At 39.7% G+C, this 15,414-nt stretch overlaps 2 protein-coding genes across 2 annotated transcripts in view; both read left to right on the top strand.

Moving 5' to 3' along the window:
- The window catches only part of LOC149177918 (calmodulin-binding transcription activator), a 340,027-nt gene that overhangs the window by 209,662 nt on the left and 114,951 nt on the right, over nucleotides 1-15,414 (top strand). The window lies entirely within an intron of this gene.
- Nucleotides 3,485-6,957, top strand: LOC149177919 (uncharacterized). The gene is made up of 2 exons (XM_089420238.1): nucleotides 3,485-6,213; nucleotides 6,324-6,957. The coding sequence occupies exons 1-2, from the start codon at nucleotides 4,281-4,283 to the stop codon at nucleotides 6,917-6,919; spliced, it is 2,529 nt and encodes an 842-aa protein (XP_089276364.1). The 5' UTR covers nucleotides 3,485-4,280; the 3' UTR covers nucleotides 6,920-6,957.

Raw genomic sequence — 15,414 nt, 5'->3', positions numbered from 1 at the left:
TTCAGATCTACCATCGAGATGAACCATAGAATTTTGTATTGCACAATAGGCCACAAGAATTAACACAGAGATGCATCATTTCACATTGTATTCATGGTACAACTTCCCAGAAATTCTAGCCTCAGGACTTCGCAAATTTTCACAGGGAATGAGAATCTTAGGTTTGCAAATTTTCCTTCTCAATCAGAGTTGAAAGAATGCCACATGAGAGAGGCCAAACGATGCCATAGAGCTTGCATAAATTGGAGACCAGAACCTCATATATATTCACATAGAACTTTTCCACAGAGATACTCGTATATATCATAGAATGCATGCTACAGGAGGCTCTCAGGCTACAGGAGGCTCTCAGGATCTGATCTTTATAGTTCCCCAGATTAGTGTAGATTTTGAACCCTTTTTATAAGCTATTGATTTCGGATACAAGTTCAATTTTGAGTAATTCGTATGACCACAGAAAGATAGTTCCTCAAATAAAACTCAGCTGTCACAGAGGAAGTTCGGCCAGAACTTGAGCACAAGACTTTATATTTGCTTAAGATGATAAATTCAAGGTGCCTTCCTTCAGAGAAATTTGTCCTCCTAGAAGCGAATCTTCTTGAAGAATTATGGGCACACCATCACTAACTTGAACCACAGAGAAGAGCTTGGATCTTAACCTCAGAAGTTTCAGATCATATGCCACAGGGAGCTTGGATGCCTCTGCAAACTTTGCTTCATCACACTTCATAGAATGGACTGTATTGAACCCAGAAAACTGTCATACCTCAGAGTAACAACCTTTGCATGAACTACAGGTATACGATCTTAGGTTTGCAAATATAAGCTAGGTGCCTCAGTACAGAGATAGGTAGCTCGCCACTGAGGAGGCTCGCATTTGGAAGTCACAGAGCCTGCATAAGGAGGGGCCACAAAACTTGCAAGAATGCACATAATATAGATGACTCAGAATCACAATTTCCACAGGAGGTTAGAACTACAGAGCTTGCAAATCTCATTCTTGGCCCTCCTCGCATACCCTGCCACAAAGACGCTTTCTTAGATAGAGTTATATATCTTAGATGAGGTTCGAACCTTTGTATTTTCATGTGTAGTTACATATATGGCCTACTTTACATATTTCAAATGCTCAGAACTTGCCATAAATCCGCAAAGGTTTTGTGTGCATTACCCTGGTCTTCCTGCACAGAATTTGACCCTTCATTACAAGATTATTTTCCACAGGAAAGGTTTGAACTTCGGATCTTTAACGGGCCTCAAATCACATCACAGAGGGAGACTCGACCTTTTTACACAGAACAAAAATTCTGGTTATCAAGAGATATAATCATGGACCTCAATGACCCTTCAATTTGCTCTTTGATCTTCCCAGCTCTGATACCATGTTGAGATTCCTAGGGCAAACAACCTAGAAGCAAATTTCCTTCAACAGATTAGTACTTCTAATGATTAGTTAGCATTAATATAACATCAATTATCATTAAGCAGTTACACAAAAGGATAATTCAACAAGTAAACATAAAAAAGCAATAGAAAATAACATGAACCAATGAGATGAAACACAAAAATTAGGCCCGAGACTAGGGAAAAACTCACGGGGAAAACCCAAAAATATTTTCTTATGTGACAGAGAGAGTTCATAGTTCATCAATACATCAGAAACAACATCAAGATAATAGCCAAACCAATATCCAAGAACAAGATGAAATCCAAAACCCTTCTCCTGGAATTTCGGCCCTCTATTTTAGACTTCTTGCTTCACTGGATCAGAGATAAGCAAGACAAAGTTGATGTGTCAAATGAGGAGGAAACCTCTCCTTTATATAGCCTTCCAAGGGGGTTGAATGGGTGCCTCTTTGGGCCTAGTCGACTTGAAATATTATGCAGCGGACTTGTAGATTTTCTTTTGGAGACAAATAAAAATTCAAATTTTCAATTTTTTTTCATAATGAAAATATCTACCATGGCTACTATATTTCGAACATGTGTACAAGAAAAGCCTCCTACACTATGAGGTCATCTTCCAAGGGAGCGTAAAATGCCATAAGCAACTGACAAATAGGGCATGAGTGCTCCATACTCTAGGAAATAACTCAAAGTCCATGGGTATGCCTCCAAAATCATGATGTGCTCACCAAAGTGCCCTACGTCACCCTTCTAAGGGAAATAAGGTGTGACATAACACTGTTATGCTCAAGCGTTAGGGTCCGTCAATGATATGCAAGCCCTCCAATGTCGTCTTAAGGATAGCCATCATCATATGGGCTTCGTAACAAGCAACACCCATTGTCAAGGCCAGCCTGGAGGCATCCTAGGTCCATCTGGGCATATCATTAATAAATCCAACACCATCCCTTTGTGGCTTAGTGTTTCAACATTTGTGGGTACTTTGGAATGTCAAGTACCATGTGGAACTATCTCATAGCCCAATGCTCTCGTCTAATTGGGAACACCACACCAACAAGGTCATATCTACTCTCTGGTCTGGGTAAAACGACCTTTGGAATGTTGTTGAAAGGGATGAGAATCATCTCTCAAGAGGTCTCTACTGTTGTGATAACACCACTTGACAAAATCTTACTTAAAATCAAGTGAAATCATCCATTATTAGGGATAATAGTCACAAATGCATTAGACCATACCTAATGTTAGGGGCACAAGAATAATTCACACAAAGCTCACTTTCAAATGTTTAATTAGATCAAGTCCCATAAACATGTTACCTCCTTATATTAGGGATGGTTATGTTAATGACCTTATTAGGTTTTTCTAGCCTCCAAGGGGAAAAGATATGTCCCAAGTTAGTCCATCAATCCATAGGTGTGTGAAACATGGTGGGCGCGGAGTGGTAATGAGTCCAGGGCAAGGTGCCATAGCCATGTGACCAGCTAATGGAGGTCTAACATCCTGAGTGTATAGATGTCATGAGGGAGCAATCATGGAGGCATGAGGTACATCTTTCTTCGACATGCTTTTTCACCCCTTTGGTGCGATTTTTACTTCTTGATGATTTATCTTTATTTGGGTGAATAGCTCAAAAGCCCAAGCTTGCCTTTAAAATTTTCCATTACCACGTTTGGATGAGTTAGTTTATTGCTCATCAAGGTTGGGACAATACAAGAGGTCCTTTTTATGGATGAAGAATCATTTTCTTGAGGAATTGGGTGATGGCTAATGAGAGGGGTAGAGCTCATGCTAGGATTTTTCCAACGTGCTAAACAAAACGTCGCAACCATCTTTTGCATTTTATCTTTTTCTTTCATTGTGGCTTTCTTACGTTTTTATCATTATTTTAGTTGCATCAACCTCCAAGGCTAAGTTTTCTGTGCCCAGACCCAAGGATGAGGATGAAAGTTGCCATTTTGAATGACCAATGACCATCGACCCGAAGAATGGAGATCAATAATGGGGAAAGATGGAAAGTGGTAAGTATGGAATATCTTGGACACACTACTTCAATCAATGCCTCCGCAGTGCCCTTCCTGAATCCTAAAACCCTAAGGCCGTAGAGGAGAAGGGCTAGAGTCAAAGACTAACCTCTTAGGTGAATTGAGGGAACAAGAATATAGTCAAGATTGGTCAATTATCCAATTTGCTCCTTGATGCATATTAGTATGGCCCATAGTTTTAAAAACCGTTCCGGTCCAACCGGTTACCGGCCTAACCGGCCGGTTGGGAGGCTCACCGGTCAGAACCGGTGAAAAAACCCGGTTTACAGCACCCTTTGCCCGGAAAATTGCCCTAACCGGTAAAAACCGGCCGGTTTAGGGCGGAACCGGCCGGTTTATTGCTAACCGGCCGGTTCCGTCCTAAACCGGCCGGTTTATGGACAGGCCGCCGGTCAAGCAAAAAGCGCAGCGGTTTTTTGGAACTGAGGGCGGTTTAGGGGTTTTGGGGGTGAGGGAAAGGGATTTTCCCTCCAAAAACACCCTCACACTTGCTATAAGACACCCCTCTCACTCTCATTTGTCTCACACAACTGATTTGGAGTGTTTGTGAGTGTTTGTGAGTTTGTTTGTGAGCTTGGAGAGTGTGGAGTTTTTGCTGAAGTAGTCATCTTGGAGTTGGAGTTGGAGCTATTTTGGAGATAGTGTGTAGCTGTCAGTGGAGTTGCCATCATCAAGAGGAGGCTAAGGGAGCTACTTTGCATTTCCAGGTAAGGATTTGCACTTGATAATTCCTCATTTGGGTCTGCTGTCCATGAATTATTTTTTTTGTGCTATAAACTTCTCACTTCAATGATCTATCATCTATGCTAAGCCTATGAACTCTCTAGCTCTATGCTATCAAATTTTGTAGCTTGCATGTGCATTTTTTTTCCTACATTTATCATTGGTTTTCCATGTTCCTTAGCTGCAATTTTTTTTTTAAATGGCAGATTTATTTGCAAATTGTTATTATTTCAAGCAAACATGGCTCCAAAAGGAAAGGACAGTGCATGGGCTCATTGTGATGTAATTGAGGGAAAAATGATATGCAAATTATGCCATAAATCTATTGGAGGTGGGGGTATTCTTAGGTTGAAACAACACTTGGCTGGGGTAAGAGGCCAAGTAAAGCCATGTGATGCACCAAAAGAACTGTTAGGTCCTATTAGGGCAGAATACATTGCCAAGCTTGAAAAATTTTATGAGGATAAGGCTAGGGAGAAGGCCATCCAAGATGAAATTGCAAGGAAGAGGGAATTAATGGAAACCATGAATCTTATGAAACAGAGTGGGTATGATGATTATGAGATTCAAGACTCCACTTCTATCCCTTCCACCAATGACCCCTTTCACTATGTTCATCCTTCTGTTGGAGTTGGCCAACCATCAAAAGGACCAAAGAGACCAAACATCCAAAGTTATTTCTCATCTTCTGCCACCATTGCTTCTTCTAAATCTAATCCCACTTCCTCCCAGCCAAGTTCTCAACCCACTTTGGATCAGCATTGGAAAAAACAATGCAAAGAAACTTCTCACCAATACATTGCTAGATGGTGGTATGATTCAGATATCCCATTTAATGCTGCTCGCTCACCTTATTACCAAGCTATGTGGGACTCTGTTATAGCTGCAGGAAAGGGCTTCAAAGGCCCTAGTATGCATGACTTGAGGGGAGCTCTTTTGCAAAAAGAGATATCTTCCATTGATGAGTATTTGACTGAGTTTAGAGAGTCATGGGTCAAAACAGGTTGTTCCATTATGTCAGATGGATGGACCGATGGAAAGAACCGCACTATCATTAATTTCCTTGTTTCTTGCCCTCAAGGAACCATGTTTTTGAAATCAGTTGATGCATCTGATAGGGTAAAGGATGCAAGCCTTCTATTTGAGCTTTTGGATAACATTATTCAGGAAGTTGGGGAGCAGCATGTTGTGCAGGTCATCACTGATAATGCCTCAAACTATGTTCTTGCTGGAAAGATGCTTGAGGCCAAATATAATACCATATTTTGGACTCCATGTGCTGCACATTGCATAGACCTCATGCTTGAGGATATAGGCAAGGTGGAGTGGGTAAAAAACACTGTAGAGCATGCCAAGTGCATTACAAAATACATTTACAACCACTCATGGGTATTGAGCCTAATGAGGAAACACACTGGAGGCAAAGAGCTTGTTAGGCCTGCAATTACGAGATTTGCAACTCACTTCCTCACGTTGCAATGTCTCAATGGTCAACATAGAAACTTGCAGAAAATGTTTTCCTCTGATGAATGGTCTGAATCTCGGTGGGCTCGTAGACCAGATGGAAAAGACACCAAAAAGAAAGTGTTAGACACTTATTTTTGGAAAAGGTCTGTAGAGCTTGTGAAAATTACCGAGCCCCTTGTTAAGGTGCTAAGGTTGGTGGATGGGGAAAGATTGGCCATGGGCTACATTTATGAAGCTATGGATCAGGCAAAGGAGCAGATACGGGCAGCTTACAATGACAGGTTAGCTAAATATGGCCGTATATGGGAGATCATTGATAACAGATGGAACAATCAACTCCATCGTCCTATACATGCAGCCGGGTATTTTTTGAACCCAAGGTATCACTATAAAAATCGGCTAGGAGATCAGCATGATGGGGAGGTCAGAGCTGGATTGATTGATTGCTTGGAGCGCATGGTCCCTAACCATGTAGACCAGTTGGATATACATAGACAGCTTACTATTTTCAATCAAGCAAGTGGTACTTTTGGCAAAAACTTGGCAAAGATGGCAAGAGATGTGGACCAACCAGGTAAGCAATTCCAATTTCCATTTTGTTTTTCATTTCAAGTTAAAATTGTTTACGTTCTTTACAATTCAAATTATAAACTAAGTTACTAATTATTGTCTTTTTCTTTGCAGCACATTGGTGGGAGTCATTTGGTGGCCAGTGTCCTCAATTGCAAAGGTTTGCAATTAGAGTCCTCAGTCAAACTTGCAGTGCTTTAGGTTGTGAGCGCAATTGGTCTGTTTTTGAGCGCATACACACGAAGAAGAGAAACCGTTTGGAACAAAAACGGTTAAATGATCTTGTTTTTGTGCAATACAACCTTCGACTGAGGAGGAACCAAATGATGAGCAAATCACCTGATCTAGATCCCATTGTGTTGGACGATATTGATCCAACATCAGAATGGGTGGAGGAGACTGAAGATCCTGTGTTTGAGGCTGATTTTGATATCGACATGGCTTTAGCGGAGGATGAGGCAGATTATGTGGCGGCATCAGAACCAGGATCAGTAGCGGCATCAAGGAAAGGCAAGGAACCAATGGAAGGCACTAGTCGTGCAGGTCGAAAAACTCGTGCTTCCACTAGGTCCACTTCTATTGTCATTGGTGGCATTGATACTGATGTTGCAGATGAGGCAGAGGCATCCTCAGACTCTGAACCAGATGATGTCTATGTAGCTCCTGATGATGATCCTATGTCTAGTAGTGGTGATGGACTTGATGATTGATCATGTGTACACTGTAGACTTGTAGTAGGCCAATGGCCTCATAGCTTGCAGCATTGTTTTTGGACTTTATAGGCCATTTAGAGCCTCATTTCTTATGTATTTTGCTATTTTGTCGATGATATGTATTGCACTCGGTGCCATTTTGATATATTCACCTTTGCATGGTATATAAATGAGCAAACTTTGCATATTTTGTCTCTATTGGCTTGGAATCATGGTTTTACATCTTAAAAATAGTTTTGTTTCATTAAAAATTAATTATTTAATGTATTTTTTAAAAACCGGTTCGTTTAGACCAAACCAGTCCCGTCGGTAAACCGGTTAGCTAGGTGGACCGGTTCGGTCACCGGTTCCGGTTTTAAAAACACTGGTATGGCCATAACATTAATGGAAGGCACATGATTGCAAAAATGGTTAAAGTGCCTACTGATGGATGACCCACCTTCCTTCAAGAACTAAGCAAACTCAGTCCCTCTTGGGGCAAATGGGACCACTATAGGTACAACAATCCTAAACTTGGAACCTATTGCTCAGATTTTCAATACTTGCACAAGAAATTCGAGTTGAAGAGGATGAAAGGAAGAAGTAATGTGGACGCTTTGAAGCCTTTCTTTTGATCCTCTAGAAGGTGTTGTTGTGGCATTGGTTGTACAGGCACTGCGACAACGACTTAGGGTGGGGGTTGTCACTCTAATCCCCTCCAACTTCGTTCTAGCTGTCTCCCGACAACAGGCTATGGGGGGTAGACCCTATGGAAATGAGAGGATGAAAGACAAGTTGGGAACCAACTTATCTGGGAGACACAGTTGAGTGGCCTAGCTACTCGGTTTAATTTAGCAAGACCTAAGGATTTGATTAGATTTAGAAATGAGACCAGTGCCTTATGGAGTCAAAATTCTTGTTTATTACAAATCAAGACCAAGTAACTGGATGGACAACTATTTCTTAAATGATCAACTAACCTATATGAGATGCAAGTCCTAGAAACTAGGTGTAATGCAAGGATCTTGGTTACTTTTAAATTATATGCCTAGTCTAAATGGAACCTCCCTCTTAACTGTTTTGAGACTAGTCTTTAGAGTAGGTTGTGGGATGGAAGCCAATGGGAAGCAAGCAAAGGCTTGATTAACGATACCTCCCCCTGTGTTCCAACCACCCAGTGCCTCCGGTGTTGCAGAGACTGTGGCTCTGACGACTGCAAGGTCACTGTGTTAACCACTAAAAAGGGTTGAATCCCTCAAGCTAGATGAGAAAGGGTTGTCCTAGGAGTCTATCAACCAAGCTTATGCTTGGAGGTAAATTATTAATGCAAATCAAGCCTAGAATGCTTATGCAGTGATTATGAGTGAAATTCTTAGTTTAAGATTTGCTAAAGTACTTTAAGTTATGATGATTCTTTAAAGACAAGAGTACTTATAAATCAAATGCAATCTTACAACCAAGAAAGTGCCAATTAACTTAGTGCCAATGTCAAATCCACAAGATGCCAATTACTCAAGATATTCAATCAACAATCTTATGCCACGATTATGTTCTTAGACAATGCCAATAATGAAAGATGCTCAATTAAAATAAAACTTAAGATGCCAATTTCTCAAGATAAACAATAAAATTACCAAAGCTTCTTAAGATTATGAAAGAGCACAAGATTATGAAAGAGCACAAGATTATGAACTTAACATAGAACACTTATTCAACAATGTTTCAACCACAATGTCAATTAGATCTTAATGCCAAAGTGACTTAGCTCATCAACAAGATTAGAAGATTTAGAGCTTAGATGTTTGAGTGGTTTAAGTGCCAAGTTAACAAATTCTCAAATTTAACACAAGACAAGCAATTGTTAGAACTTAACAATATAAATCACTATGAGCCAATTTAATTATGAAAGAGCCACTTATGAAGAAGTATAGGACAATAGTAAGTATATCACTTCAAATCAAGAAATTGCCAAGCAATATGAAACATAAAATGACCAATGAGCTGCCTAATGACTTGCCAATGTAAATTTATGAATTTTAGCCCACTTATAATGCAATATTCAGTGTATATCAGATCTGAAAACTCTTATTACAGCAGTGAGAAAATTATGCAATTAGTGAGCTATTGATGCAATAACATGTGCCCAAAATTGCCAAATGCTAGAGTAAGTTTGCCAAATTGAAAAATTAGATTCTTAAGCCCTTTAAGATGCAATATTCAGAAAATGATTATTCAGTTATGCAGCGATTTTCCAACAAGCAAATTATTAGATCTAGGCTAGATACTTAATGCCCAAGTGGCCAAAACACTAGAAAAATTTAACCATGAAATTATTAAGCTGTTGAGACTACTTAGATGTGATTTTAGGGCACTTATATCACTGTTATGAAGAATTTATGACAACTGAAGTAAAACAAAGATAAAGTGAGGGTTTAGAGAGCAAACCTTAAGCCCAAGGCCTTGTTGCACACTTGCCAATTTGCCAAAATTTTCTCAAAGGGTTATGCCACCTGAAAACACAAATTTTGAGACAATTTTTCTGCAAGACATACTAAGTTCTAGAAAATTCAGAGATGGGCAAAGAGCAAACTAAGGCCAATGAGGGATAGCACTAGGCCCAATAGGGCTAGTGTTGGGCATGGAAAGTCCTAGAAGGCCTAGCGACAAAGGAAAGAGGCTAATGGAGGGCTGAAAAGGGCCAATGATGAGGGCAAGAGGGAGGACGAAGGGCAAAAGAGGGGGAAGGAGGAGGCTGAAGCAAGGGAATGTGAAAATTCCTTAAACCAGAATCCCTACTGCAACAACTGATGATATTTCTCCTACTTGTTAGATTTACATGAATAAGTTATTTGCAGTTTCCTACGGCAAACATCGAAATACATATAGTGCAGCATACACCATTTAAAATAATATGCTGAAACAAGAAACTGAACAAAAGAAAGATACAACACAAATGACAGTGGTTTTTGGGCAAACTTACCTGGAAAAACCCAATGCGGGAAAACCAGTGCAACAGATCAGAGGATTTTTATTATTAAGCATAAGTTATTTCTGTATACAACCTCTGGATGCCTTGTTGGAAATTCAATACAGAGAATATCATTCGGCAGAAGAAATTAGTGAGATTACCTCACTCTACACTATAAGTCTTGACTGATCCGACAACTAAATCAACAAGTTCCCCGACTACTTCTGCGCTGCCCTTGCGTGGGCTTGCGTCAGCCTCTAAGGCACTACGTCACCTCTGCGGGGAATCAATTTGCTCTCAGGAGCTGATTCTAGCCCTCCCGGCTCAGAATGTCCAGCTCTCTATTGAATTTCGGACGTCTGCTTGGAAAGCTTCTGCGCTGCTTTGCATGGGTACTGCGTGAGCCCTTCCTGGCTCTGAGTCACCCTCTTTGCCAACTGCATTGCCTCCTCTGCGTGTCTCATTGCCTCTCTGTTGAGTATTCTTGGCTCCAAAGAAGATCCTCCAGCCAAAATTTTCACTGCCCCTCTTTGCGTGATCACTACGAAATCACTGCACTGCCTCTAGCTTCAGCAATTCGATCTGACTGATCAACTCTCTGTGTGTCTTCCAAATGACCCTCAAGCCTCCTTAAATAATCTCTTCATTGACATTCAACGACCCAGATTAGAAGCTAATCAATGACTAAGATCATTTCTGCTTGATCCTCATCTTCTTGTAGAAGTTACATCCGTAGTTAGATTAATACCCTTAATTGTTTTAATTTTCTAAGTTTAGACTTAGGGACTCATTAAAAATAATTAATTATTTTAATAAAACTGTCTCCGGGTGGAATTTCTCAAAACTCTTTCTAGTTTCTTTGGAATACATGTGCCCAAGCCTCCCTGCAAAATTTGAGACTTAGAGCACATTCGATGCTCTACCAGAAATCAACAGGGAAGGGGTTGGAAAGCCCATGACAAGCCTGAAAGGTGACCTTCTAGGGTAAAGGAGGCTAGACAAGTGGCCTAGAGGCCACGACCGGGCCCTAAAACCTTGACGCTGAGGGAAAAAGAGGAGGTTGAGGAGGGAGGAGGCAGACGCTAGCCATCGGGATGCCTAGAAAGGGGACGCAAACCCTGAAAAGGATGACACTGGGCCAGAAAGGGTGAGACAGGGCAAGGAGAGGAGGACACTAGCCTTGGAGAGGGTAGATCTGGGCTGAGGAACCCTAAAACTTGAAACCCTAGCTCTAAAATTTTGCTATTTGCTTTCGATCTTCAATTTGCAACAAATTCTTTAATGGATGTTACTGCAAAAAGTTTGGAGACTAGATCTTACCCTCAAGGGCCTAGATCTAGCTTTATTTGCTTGATCACACCTGCAAAGGTAAATTTAGAAATACCCAAAACCCCAATATATAAAAAAATTCTCATAACCCCAAAAAAAATAATTTACGAAATATGTTATACAAAATTATTTACAAATGTACAAATATACAAAGCTTTTGAGATAAATTTTGAGAAATAATTTCTTTTAGAAATTTTTTGATAAATGGCTAAGTTTATTTCTAAGCATAAATGCAAGCTACAACCTTAGTGAAGTTAAATAAACCATATAAATATTGAGAGTCCAAACAAGGTCAACCTACGTCCACAGTTTGCGAACTTGGAGCCCATGGATTGGGGAACCAACAAACACTATATATTTTCTTCAAGAAAGCTTGTTAGACATATGGCAAATCAGATCGCCTCAGATAAACCCAAAATCTACTAATAGAATGATCTTATCACCATCTAATGAATAAACAAACTTTAAAATTTTTAAGCAAAATATAGGAATGCCCGTACCCAACACCTAGCAAAAATTAGTAGACAATAAACACCATGAACTGCACCTTAAAGTCTTTATTATGATTTAAAAAACTTTCCCAGTAGGACAGTAGTGTTACATCAAATTTTCTGCAGAATTTTCTTAGCCAAACATCTCATGGCTTTGACACACAAATGACTCTATATATTGATAAATTCTCCAAGTGGAAAAATAATGGCTAGTTGGCTTGATCCTCGTAAAAATAATTGTCAGACCAGGCAGTAACTCCTCAACCAAAAATTGATTCGTGTTTATTCCTTTAGGTAGGTCTTCATTATATACATGAGGGAGAGACTGTTCACTTCATCTCTCGATGACTGTTCATATTACTTATTTATCTATTTACATTATATTCACCCAATCATGAGGATTAGGTGTCAACATTCCCCCCTTTAATTTGAAGGGATGTTGGTGAGTCCAAGCATCATTTTGAATCGTTCAAGCTTTTCTCTTCCAAGCACTTTGGTGAAGATGCCTGCAATTTGCTCATTAGTGTAACAATGATGGAGATGGATTGTTTTGGCCTCAACATGATGTCGAATCAGATGATATTTAGTATTGATGTGCTTCGTTCGATCATGGAACTTTGGGTTCTTGGCCAACTTTATTGCAGAGGTATTGTCAATCATGAGTGGAGTTGATTGTACTTGTTTTACCTGCAAATCTTCAAGAATTTTCCTGAGCCACACAATTTCTTTTGTTGCTTCAGCTGCTGCCACGTATTCTGCTTCTGTTGTGGAATCTACTGGAACTGATTGTTTGCGTGATCTCCAGGAGACAGCTCCTGATCCAAGACTCATAACATATCCTGAAGTAGATACCCCAGTTTCTTTGTCTCCATCGAAGTCTGAATCAAAGTATCCAATCAAGCTGAAGTCGTCCACCTGTGTATACTTGATTCCAAAGTCTTGAGTTCCCTTCAAGTACCTTAGAACTCTTTTTGCAGCAGACCAATGTCCCTCACAAGGCTTTTGCATAAACCTGGAGAGGATTCCAACAACAAACGAAATGTCTGGTCTGGTAGTAGTTAGGTAGTTGAGACTTCCTACAAGCTGTCTATACTTTGTTGCATCCTCAAATTATTTTCCTTCAATAGATGTGAGCTTTAAGTTTTGTTCCATTGGAGTAGTAAGAGGATTGCATTTTGTCATGCCAAACCTGTTCAACAGATCTCCAATGTATTTCTTTTGAGAAAGAAATATGGACTTCGGATGTTGGGTTACTTAATGCCAAGATCGTAATGAACATAGCCCAAATCAGTCATTTCAAAACTTTTCCCCAATTCCTGCTTTATGGATGCAATGTAGCTTTCATTGTTCCCTGTCATCAAAAGATCATCTACACATACCACAAGATATACAACTGTTTTGCCAACTTTCTTGACAATTAAAGTTGCATCATCAAGATCATAATGTTTGAAATTGAGTTTCAGAAGATGCTCAGTTAGTTTTTCAGACCAGGCTCGTGGTGCTTGTTTGAGGCCATACAAGGACTTCACAAGTTTGCATACTTTATGTTCATGTCCTTTCACAGCAAATCCTTCAGGCTGAGACATAAAAACTTTCTCTTTTAGATCTCCATTTAAGAAAGCAGTTTTTACATCCATTTGATGGACTTTCCAACCGTTTTGAGTTGCTAGTGCAAAGAGTGTTCGGATGGTAGCCCATTTTCGCTGTGGGGGCAAAAGTCTCCTCATAATCGACCCCTTCCTTCTGTGCAAAAACTTTTGCCACAAGCCTAGCTTTGTGCTTGTCAAGTGAGCCATCAGCTTTATACTTGTTCTTGTAGACCCACTTGCAGCCAATTGGTTTGGTTCCTAATGGAGGATCAACCAGCGTCCAAGTGTCGTTTTTTATGAGGGCATCATACTCCTTTTGCATCACTTCTTTCCATTCATCATGAGAAGCAGCTTCTTTGAAGGAAGTTGGTTCAAAATCTGTAGACAAGTTCAATTCACAATCATAAGAAACATCCATATCAATAGGTGAATTAGAGTCATCTACATCACCTCCATTTTGCCGGTTTGAATTTCTAGTTCCTGTCTTTCCAACCTCATCAGGATGAACACTTTCAAGTGTCTTTGTCAGCCACTTTGGGGGACCTTTCTCAGATGGTCCAGGCTGCTCCGTTGATTAAGTTGGGACTAAATCAAGATTGAGTCTCCCAATTCTATCAATTACATCACTTAAAGCATCATCTGTTGTTGGAGTTTCATGCGGGGGAGAGTGTTCCTCAGAAGAAGATTCTACATGTTGATCTAGTATAGGAATCCCCCCTTCAAGATGTGGAATCTGATTATCAAATTCTTGAAATGATTTTGCTTTTGCGAATCTATCCAAGCGATCAAGTTGCTGCTCAACAACATTGTCAGTTTTGGATGATTCAAGAAAAATTACATCTCTAGATACAACAAACTTTTTATTTACTTCATCATAGAGACGGTATGCTTTGGAGGTGTTTGAATACCCCAGGAAGATACATTTACGACTTCTAGCACCAAGTTTGTTTCTATGTACCTTTGGTATCAAGGCATAACAGGTGGAACCAAAGACCCTGAGATGCTTTACCGAAGGAACATGTCCATACCACATTTCATATGGAGTCTTGTTTCTAATAGCATTAGATGGACATCTATTCTTTATATATGCAGCACATAGAACAACATCAGCCCAAAACATTATCTTTACATTTTTGAAGAAGAGCATAGATCGTACCATATTTAAGATTGTCCTATTCATTCTTTCAGCTACACCATTCTGTTGGGGATTATAAGGTACAGTTGTTTGATTTTTGATCCCATGTTGGCGAAGATAGTTTTCAAATTCATTTGATGTGTATTTTTTTCCATTATCAGTGCGAATAGACCCAATATGAGATTGTGCATCATTTTCAATCCATTTATGAAAATTCTTTAATGTTTGAAAAGCATCAGAGTTGTTCTTCAATAAATAAACCCAACGCATTCTGGTGTAGTCATCAATAAATGTCATCATATATTTATTTCCATTTGCAGAAGGAACAGGCATTGGACCACATAAATCTAAATGAATGAGTTCAAGTTTTCTATGTGCTCTTATATGTGAATCATGAAAACACTGTTTGCTATGCTTTCCTAGAATACAAGCACCACATTGCTTAAATATCCTAGGAATTGTAGGCAAACCAACAATACCATTTTCTTTCAACAAGCGGAGGCTGTCATAGTTCAAATGTCCAAATCTAGCATGCCATAATAAACTTGATGGAAGTGTACCTTCTTCATGATGAGAATTGTATGAGAAATGCTGTGCACGAGCAGAGGTTCCTTGCAGCTTGAGAAGCCTTCCTTCTTCTATTCCCCTCATGACAAGTGAGTGGTCAGATGCTTTTCTCACCTCAAGCTTGACATCAAACATATGAATGGAGTGACCTTGCTGGCGGATGTGAACCAAGGAGAACAAGTTTCTCTTGAGCTGTGGGAGATATAGAACATGGTTTAGAAGAAAGTCTGGCAGACTAGGCAATTTAAGCCTGATTGTGCCAAGCCTTGATGGCTTGATTTTTGATTGGTCTGCAAAGTATATTGCTCCATCAACATTGTCAGTAAATTCTTCAAAAAAATCTTTTCTATGAGTCATGTGGCAGGTTGCTCCTGAATCAAACAACCAATCATTTTTCCAAAAAGCAAGTGAAGCATTAAATAAATTTTCATTTA

The sequence above is a fragment of the Pinus tabuliformis genome, chromosome 4_1, assembly GCF_031772625.1.
Source record: "Pinus tabuliformis cultivar Carrire ecotype Pingquan chromosome 4_1, CPIR1, whole genome shotgun sequence".
NCBI classification, from domain to species: Eukaryota; Viridiplantae; Streptophyta; class Pinopsida; order Pinales; family Pinaceae; genus Pinus; species Pinus tabuliformis.
The sequence above is the reverse complement of the archived record's forward strand: the minus strand, read 5'-3'. Positions and strand labels throughout refer to the sequence as shown.

Coding starts and splice junctions, on each gene's coding strand:
- LOC149177919 (XM_089420238.1), top strand. CDS start 4,281: ATGCTATCAAATTTTGTAGCTTGCATGTGCATTTTTTTTCCTACATTT. Junction 6,214..6,323: donor AAGAGATGTGGACCAACCAG/GTAAGCAATTCC, acceptor TTTTCTTTGCAG/CACATTGGTGGGAGTCATTT.